This window comes from Acanthaster planci, linkage group LG06, assembly GCF_054643075.1.
Source record: "Acanthaster planci isolate LZ-2023a linkage group LG06, COTS_SCS, whole genome shotgun sequence".
NCBI classification, from domain to species: Eukaryota; Metazoa; Echinodermata; class Asteroidea; order Valvatida; family Acanthasteridae; genus Acanthaster; species Acanthaster planci.
This window is the reverse complement of record NC_141782.1, coordinates 14,735,928-14,745,295: the sequence shown is the minus strand read 5'-3', so window position 1 is coordinate 14,745,295 and position 9,368 is coordinate 14,735,928. Positions and strand designations below refer to the sequence as shown.

General features: G+C 42.0%; 1 protein-coding gene across 1 annotated transcript in view; it reads left to right on the top strand.

The window, feature by feature from the left end:
- The first annotated feature begins 62 nt into the window (after positions 1–62).
- The window catches only part of wdr59 (WD repeat domain 59), a 30,546-nt gene continuing 21,240 nt past the window's right edge, over positions 63–9,368 (top strand). The window contains exons 1-4 of the mRNA XM_022251626.2: positions 63–137; positions 659–708; positions 1,728–1,869; positions 3,302–3,387. Of these exons, the coding sequence (XP_022107318.2) occupies positions 81–137; positions 659–708; positions 1,728–1,869; positions 3,302–3,387 (335 nt within the window). The 5' untranslated portion in view covers positions 63–80. The remainder of the gene's footprint in view (positions 138–658; positions 709–1,727; positions 1,870–3,301; positions 3,388–9,368) is intronic.

The window sequence follows — 9,368 nt, the reverse complement described above, 5'->3', positions numbered from 1 at the left end:
GCCGGGGCCGGGAAGGCAAAGATTAGAAATGAATAACTATGGAGGGCGCTCTTAAAATTTACAGCAAAGGCAAAGTCAAGATGGCAGCGCACTGGGGCAATGAAAATGTGTCGGTCGAGTATTTTCGGGAGTCTCAGGTGAGGTTCAAGATGTGTGATTTCATTGTATTTACAGAGGTGACGATTTAAGATAGTAAGACAGGTGTTAGCGTTTCAAACAGTATTTGTGTGTCAGTCATTTCAGTAAAACGTTTATGCAGGTCGTACGGGTTGGGCTTGACTAACAACATGACTAGCGTAACGGCACTTTGAAGTTCGAGTTAGAGAGAGTCACTAACTCCTTCCTTGATATTCCGTGTACCTGACGTTGTGCAGTTCAGGAAACAGTCGCTAGCACTGGTGTGCACCCAAGGCCTAATTCGTGAATGGTACACTTGATTGGAACGTCATGATATTGTCCATGTTTTTACTGAACAATGGTATATGTATGAAGCACTGCAACAATGGTACATGTACAGTACATGTATATGTTGTACAAGTACATGTCCATTGCTCTCTTTCGTGTAGTTTTGCCACTTACATAAACAGATATTCAGATTAATTCAGATATCTCAGCAAAGTTTATTTTGAAATGATCCCTTTCTGTACCTTACATGTAGGCCACAGCCATGGCAGTGGATATCACTGGAGGGTTTGCCCTGCTTGCTGGGTAAGATGAATTGCTTGTAAAGTACATGTACTGGACTTTATTCATTAGTTGGCCGTGTTGCATTTGACAGTGAGGGTTAGTCTTTTTTTTTTTAACTTGAAAGCATCAAATGAAATAAATTGAAATTTCCTGTCAAATTCGTACAGCTCTGTCTAATCTGGTGAATGATTTGTTATTTGAGATAAAACTTACTTGAGTGGTTTTTTGCCAGATTTGGAAAAAAAAGACATTAGTCTGATACCATCTCATTCAACCGTTAATTATTTATTAGACATATTCATTGAACAAGATCAAAGTGGCTTCCTCAGGAATAAGGTCTGTTCTACACTGTTGCTGCGTGCATTCCACGAATGCTGTAATGTGTCAGGTACTTCCAACAAATGTATCTTAAAGAAAGGAGAAACTGTTGGTTATTTGTACCCTTCAAAATTCACCCAAAGTTTGCAGGATTAAATAAATTTCAAACCCAACCACTGTTGGTCACACAAGGTATACATACAAACCAAACGTAAACAGGGTTTGATAGTCCTAGAAAGTTGAATATCAAAGAATGTGTCTCGGGTTTTTCAGAGGAGGATTTAGGAGGAGTCAAGAGGATACCTAGTGAAAATTTTGAAGGAGTTATCGTTAAAGAACAGTGCACCTCACTTTGTGAAACATGACCCCTGGCTGGTGGCTAATTATGTAAATGTTAATCAAGAGTGTAGTTTTAGACTTACCAACTGGTGCCGCTAGTGATGAGAGTGGATTAAATTGTCAATTAACCTGGACATTGCAGGTCTTAGTAAATTAGCATTCTCTCGGAATGTGACTACAGATTGTGGTCACACCTCCAAAATACTGAAAATAGCATGTGACCAGACCGTTCTTTCCAAGGTGAGGTGTGGAAACCAGTAAAATGGAATGATCCACACCAGTGCCTCTCATTCTGTTGGTGAGCAGTCCTTCAGATATCCTGCTGCATGGCTCAAGTTCAATTTTCTCTACCCTACATGTATGTCATTCTGTTTTTGCTTCAGGAGGCGTGGGTTGGACGTTATCAGCCTGGACCATCCGGGCGCCCGCCACCCTCGCGTCAAAAGGAAAGGGATGATGAAGTGGGACATTAGCGTGGTGGAATGGAACCCCCATGCTGATAGACACATGGAGTTTGTCACAGCGGTGAGTAACTAATAAAACCCATCTAGTGTGGATGGCAGTGCAGTGCAATCACTCAATCTCTGTAAGATCGGTCGACCATGCTGAACGATGTCATTAATTTCACATTCAGACACTTGTTCTTTCTTCCCAATTCACTGCTGGGAAAGATTATTGCAAGAAAGGGAGATATAGTCAGAATTTCATGTGGGATCCACTAAGAGCACAATGTGATTGCGCAATCAGGCTGACAGACTGATCGTGCCCAACATAAACAGGTCCTATAAACATGACAAAGAACCTTCTACTGCTGACTGGGGGCATGATTCCCGGGAAAACAGGTTTGTGGCATCTGACTTGTATGGCCTGAAAAAATTTGCCTTCATCAGATGTAATGAAGGGGGTCTTTAAGTATAGACAGAAGTGTTGATCAATCTGTAGTCTAACCATTCAGAGTGACATAAAGCTGCTACCTGGTAGGTGCACCAGGTGACACACCTTAGCTTTCAAAAGGAAAGGCTGGATCATATCACCCAAGAACACGATAAATGAAGTGATCTTGATGTGACAGAACATTCGCAGTGAAATTTGTGAGTTGAAATGTGTTGACATGGTTGAACTTTTGCAAATTTGCTGTGCAGGTAGTTGATCAGACATCACAAAATCACGTTCATATTTGCTTTTGCACCTTGAACTGGACAGGGGAGCTGCAGAACAGCATTATACATGTAGGCTGGACTGCATTAAACAAGGCTTTGGTTTGACAAACGTCCTCAAGGAGCTTGGTTCAAGTCACAAGGCTTTGGTTTGACAAAAGTCCTGAAGGAGCTTGGTTCAAGTCACAAGGCTTTGGTTTTAGTTTGACAAAAGTCCTCAAGGAGCTTGGTTCAAGTCAAAAGGCTTTGGTTTGAAAAATGTCCTCAAGGAGCTTGGTTCAAGTCACAAGGCTTTGGTTTGACAAAAGTCCTCAAGGAGCTTGGTTCAAGTCACAAGGCTTTGGTTTGACAAAAGTCCTCAAGGAGCTTGGTTCAAGTCTCAAGGCTTTGGTTTTAGTTTGACAAAAGTCCTCAAGGAGCTTGGTTCAAGTCTCAAGGCTTTGGTTTTTAGTTTGACAAACGTCCTCAAGGAGCTTGGTTCAAGTCTCAAGGCTTTGGTTTTTAGTTTGACAAACGTCCTCAAGGAGCTTGGTTCAAGTTACGGGGCTTTGGTTTGACAAAAGTCCTGAAGGAGCTTGGTTCAAGTCACAAGGCTTTGGTTTTAGTTTGACAAAAGTCCTCAAGGAGCTTGGTTCAAGTCACAAGGCTTTGGTTTGACAAAAGTCCTCAAGGAGCTTGGTTCAAGTCACAAAGTGTCTACTGTGTCAGTGTACTGATTCATGTCTGTGGTACCGTATCAGTGCATTGCCATTTGTGGCATTTACATGCAGATCAAACGCCTATTCTTTTTATTTGCTCAGTCCAATCAAGTAGCTGATTTGTATGTCAGACGAGAAGGAGAGTGGTTTCAAGAGCATTCATTGAAGGCACATACAAGGGCCATCAGGTAAGCACTTTTACCAACATTAAGGGGAATGTGGTTGTTGATTTATCTTTTTGTTCCTTTTGCTCATAGTGCTTATGAAGGAAGATGGATGTGAGTTGGGATGTGTGGAATGTGAGCACATCCACACATCTTCACTAAGATGGATGTGAGTTTGGGTGTGTGAAATGTGAGCACATCCACACATCTTCACTAAGATGGATGTGAGTTGGGGTGTGTGAAATGTGAGCACATCCACACATCTTCACTAAGATGGATGTGAGTTGGGGTGTGTGAAATGTGAGCACATCCACGCATCTTCACTAAGATGGATGTGAGTTGGGATGTGTGAAATGTGAGCACATCCACACATCTTCACTAAGATGGATGTGAGTTGGGATGTGTGTAATGTGAGCACATCCACACATCTTCACTAAGATGGATGTGAGTTGTGTGTGAAATGTGAGCACATCCACGCATCTTCACTAAGATGGATATGAGTTGGGGTGTGTGTAATGTGAGCACATCCACACATCTTCACTAAGATGGATGTGAGTTGGGGTGTGTGAAATGTGAGCACATCCACACATCTTCACTAAGATGGATGTGAGTTGGGACGTGTGGAATGTGAGCACATCCACACATCTTCATTATTTATTGCCACTTAATTTTGTCAGTTTGTAACTGATACACCCCCTGTTAAATAGGAGTGTAGCACATTCTCCATTATTCAGTTTTTCTAAAGTTTCACCCATGATGCAAATTGGGTTTTAGAACGCATTTGAAGGGAAGTGTTTTCAAAACTGTCTCCAGCAGTATCTGTCTTTGGGCATGCACTTGTGGTGAATCCATCCTGTCAACATTGTATTCTGATGATAACAGGTAGTCAGTAATCAAGATGGGTAGTCAAGATGCCATGCGATGCAAAGTGTAGTCGTCAGGATTATCAGTTTATCATGTTTAATCATCAGCGTAATTTATATATACTGTTAATGGTTTCAGATTTTAATTCTGTTGAAACAAGCGGTATGTCTACAACAGGCTTTTTTTGATGGAGGTTAGTTTGCAGCAGTGCTTGACATGTTAAGCAGATTTTGTATATTGTAAGTGGAAAGGTGTAATGTGTGGGGAATGCCAACTATTCATTAAACTAGACGATCTTGTGATCACAGGATAGGGGAAGAGTTCCGGGAATAAGGAGTGTTTTGATTCTACAGCTAAATTGTGTTAACAACCCTGACCAGACAGAATGAGGAAAGGCTTTGCTAATGGCTGGGTTGATAAGTAGACTGTGCTCGTGGAGTGAATGCATAACTTTGCGGTGCTTCGGTGTTTCATCTCTAGGAGAGAGAAGGAAGAAACCCAAACAAGAGTGTGTTTCTCATTTGCCGGCAGTTTTCATGTGTAATTCTTTGTGGAACAATCCAGTGGAACTGATGTAAAACTAAGCACGGTTGTTGATTAGATCACCAGTGAAGTGCCCTCTTTACTTTACATTATGAAATAAACGCATTACTGCTGTCACAGGCTTGAGCAGTGGGAACACTTGCTCTTCACGATCTGAGAGAGCGTTCCAAAACTGATCAGCATGGCAGAGCTCTCCAAAAAGGTGGCCCAGCAAAACAGGCTGGAGGGGAACCTCCTGGAGAAACGGCTGGCCGCCATCGAGAAATCTAGGCTGCTAATGCTACGACAAATGGACGCCAGCACGACACAGATGCATCGATGGGCATACCGGCTGAGCCTGCAGGTGCTGAAGTACACAGAGCTCGGGGCACTGCATGCCAGTCACCATCGGCAGGCAAGTGCAACAACTCCTGTCACTGTCGTGTACTGTACTTGTAGTCGGTGTCTGGAGCACTGGCAGAAAACCAAGCAGTGGACCACACAGTTGGATGGAGATTTAGAACAGCAAGGGGCAAGAGTAGCAGTACCATCTACACGTAGTTATATGAAATGTGTTTCACAGCCAAATGCAGCTTCACCAAAACAGACATTAGAGCAGAGCAGGACGCCATTAATTGGGTTGCCAGTATTAGTTGAGCCAGTGACTCGGCTGTCAGGGCAGAATAACTGTCAGCACAATACATGTACTACATGTAGCATGTATCCGTTATGGAAGGCATTGTCGACTGGGGCACAAGATTTGCTTGAGCCGTCACCAGAACTATCTACATGTACCTGTTCCAGCAAAGGTGTCATCGGCAGGGTTTCCTCTCAAGAGCAGGATGTCAAGTCGGACGCCGAGAAAAGCAGTGGGTTGGTTTCTAGACAATCCTCACAAGACGACGGCCACATGATGTCCTACCAAGCCATGATTACTGTGGCCAACAAAGGCTCCCGCCACGTGTCCAACACCTCATTCCGAGCCACACAAATGGCCCGTAAAATCCAGGCCTCAAAGAAGCTTATGAGACCAATCAGACCACAAACAATGCCTCCAATCAGACTAGCACAATCTCGCCTTACAACAACTGGACACAGCCATTGATCTTTTGAATTCAACTGCTGTCAAGCAGTGCAGTGTAGCAAAAGACTCATTATACATATAGTACAACTGTCATCCTCGGGGTTTCAGTTCCTCATAATTATTAGAATAACCCAGCTGTGTGGACTCCATGCACAAACTGAACTTAGTGACAGCTGGTTAAATCGTGTAGCGTGCACTGCTTTCCGACATTTGACAGGAGAATTCTTGTATCAGGTGCTGCATTGTTCAGAACACCAGAGAGAAGAACGCAGAATCGTTCACATAAAAAAACTGTACATGAAACTCTGCAGTGCAAATGAGGGGAAACATTATTGTGTGCTTGCAAACAATACATGTGTTGGTATCTTACTGTGACATTATTGAAGATTTTAAATGAGTTGGCCACAGACACCATTATTCTGGCTGTCATCGCTTCCTGTTTTGTTTCCCTGCAAGTTTTATCTTTCTTTAAAATTTATTCCATTGTAACAATTTCATTTCCTAAGCAGAGAGTCTTAAAACTGAGGGCAAACTTTGTCCTTGTGAGCATTGCCAGCCTTAAGTTAGTAACTTTGATTTTTTTATGAGTCGGACATGTTTGAGCCCAGAATTAGACAAGTGAGACCAGAAAGAACACATGTGCAACTAAAGATGTTTACCCTTTTGTGTACTGAAACATTTCTAATACAAATTTTCTCACATTTTGTTGTAACAACTTTTTTGTTTCTAAAAAAGTGTAGGAAGAAACAAAGCAAAAACAGGAAAGAAATTCATTTACATACATGTACATGTAACTATGGTAACTATGTAAACTTCAAGGAAACCTTTTGAATAAACTGTGCTGTTGCAAGGACCCATATAGTACAACCGTGCAGTACATGTACATCTTTTGTTACGTAATGGAATAATATGATAAAATAATGAAAAACAGTCTAGGTGTACATTTACTGGTGTGTAATCCAGACTAAAAGAGACATTGAGCCACTTGTGAGCGACATACGGCACCCTTGAACAAATCAAATACATACATGTAGCGGTACATTAGAAATGACAGTAATAGGAACTGCCGACATTTTCGTGTTCAGAATTAGGACCCAAGCACGCTCTCTAGTGAAGGACTTTTTTCAGTCTCATACTGATCTCAAGCTGTTCACACTCCCAGGTTAATTCACTTTCAGGAAGAGGTCCTGAGTTCGAGTCCCACTCGAGTGAGCTTGTGAGTCTTGTTCACAAACCTTCAGACAACACCAAATGCACAGTGTTTATAAATAGACGTTGGTGAAGGACAAACCAATTATAAAACAGGCTAATACATTGTGAGGGACATTGGGGTGGTCATTGGTACATGTACAGTACATTGGGTACATGTAGGCCGTGTACGTAAGCCCTACATGTACATGTAAAATAGTGTTAAATGCATAGGGGTAATATACATGTACATGTATCCTCACCATTCTGTAGGCGTAACTGTTAATTGCTATTTACTTCAATCTTATCTGCCACAAAATTCCCACAACTGAAGGGTAATGTACCTGTATGCACCATACATTGTTAAATAAATACCACGAATTTACATTTTTCTGTCTTCAAATGGCTGCAAATATTTGTTTGACCATGGACTTTTAGTTGGTAAATTTTCTACATACAGTAGTACGGAATTTCCTGAAATATTTGATGGCTCCACTTTTCTCCTGCCCCTTAATTCAGCTCCTACAGACTTTTAAAATTCTTCTTCATCCATTTTTTCTGTCCATGTATAAATTGACCACGGATTCTCCTAAATTACTGTGCACTGTATTTTCCTGACACCACAAGCTGAAATACTACATATCCGTCAGTGACCTTTATTTTTGAAATACCCTGGTACATGTACATGTACTGTACATGTCCCCCGTATCTTAACCACAAGAACTCAGCAACTGCAAGGGTACTCCCATATGTACATGTATGGTACATGTACATGTCCCTGTATCTTAACCACAAGAACTCAGCAACTGCAAGGGTACTCCCATAGGTACATGTACTGTACATGAACACTATAAAATCAGACTCACAGCTCACTACTGTAACCAACACATCAGGATTTTCTGTGTTAAGTAGCTGATCAAATAATAAGCTTATGGGCTAGATTAATCTGAATGTTTGCAAATCCTCAGCCTTAAGCTGATTAAGAATCCCTACTTAGGGGTTGATAAGATTATCAGCCCTGATAAATTATAAGAGTCCCATATCACCTCCCTTTCAATCTGCAGAATGTTTGTTGCATTGTGGCTTTTGTCCAGTTAAAAACTCTGTGAAATGATGACCTACATGTTTGTAGAGTGGTGTTTTCTCCTTGCTACAACCTGTTCTGCTGATCTGCTGCAAAAGACACTTGTCTCTACAGTTTACTTTGACAAGATGTGCCTCATCATTTAGTTTGTTTTTTTAATTTGAGATCAGTGGTAATTTGAGATCAGCAGGCACATGTCACTGTAGCAACCACCCAGCTCCTAAAAAGTGGATCAGAGTTGAGCCCCCTCCCTTTGGAACAAGTGACTGGGAGTAAACAAAAAAATTGGATGCCATGACAACAAGAGAGGCTGGGGAGCATGTAGGCCAGTCACCCAGGGTGTAAGGTTACACAGAAGGCAGCTGGGGTTACCAGTATGGTACTGTTGAGGAATGTTTGACTGTGAAAAGGACCTGCTTGTCATACATGACAATTGTTTGGGTTGGCATTGAATTGGACAGGAACTACAAGTTGAGTTTTGACATCCCAGTGCCAAGCTTGGCCCCCTGAGCAGCATTGTATGGCGACAGGCTCATTATTGTCTAAAGTTTCTGAGTTTGGCAGTGTGAATGTGGTTTGAACACTGAAGGGAAGGACTTCTTTGAGTGTTCCTTGTTTGCCAGCCCAGTGATTGACATCATTTGGACAATTTTCAAGGATTGGCTCAGCTGACCGATGAGAAGGGAAATGGCCAACGTGCCAACAAATTCTTGTGTTGGTGTTTGCTTTTTTTGTGCTTCATCGTCAGGATGAGAACATGAAAATGTTACTGTATACATGTAGTTACACCCAACGAGCAGGTACAATGTAGCATAGTATTCTTGTGGATTCATGCTGCACTCTTAAAATTGTGTCCATTGTGATAACTGTTTGATGGACAGAGGAACCAGGATCCTTCAAAGTTGCAGTTTCAGTACAGTTGCCTGACATTTGATCGACACATTTTTGTTCATGACAAAGAACTTTGTATGCCTGCTAATCTGTTCGTATGTACCCAAGGCAAACACTTATGAACTCGTACACTCAGCTGTCACCAACACCACTCCGAAACAGTGTCGCTTTGGAAAAACAAACTCCACTTGTGGTTTTTTTAAAAGTGGAACCGTCAGCATGGAACCGCCGAGGGGAGTACGATTTGATTAGATATATACGTGTGTTAATGCCGTGTTTGCTCTCTGCACTGACAACCCCCAATCGGCTGGGTATCCAGGCAATCAAGCGATCATTGGCAACGAACAGAAGGAATCTGGTACAGGACTGCCT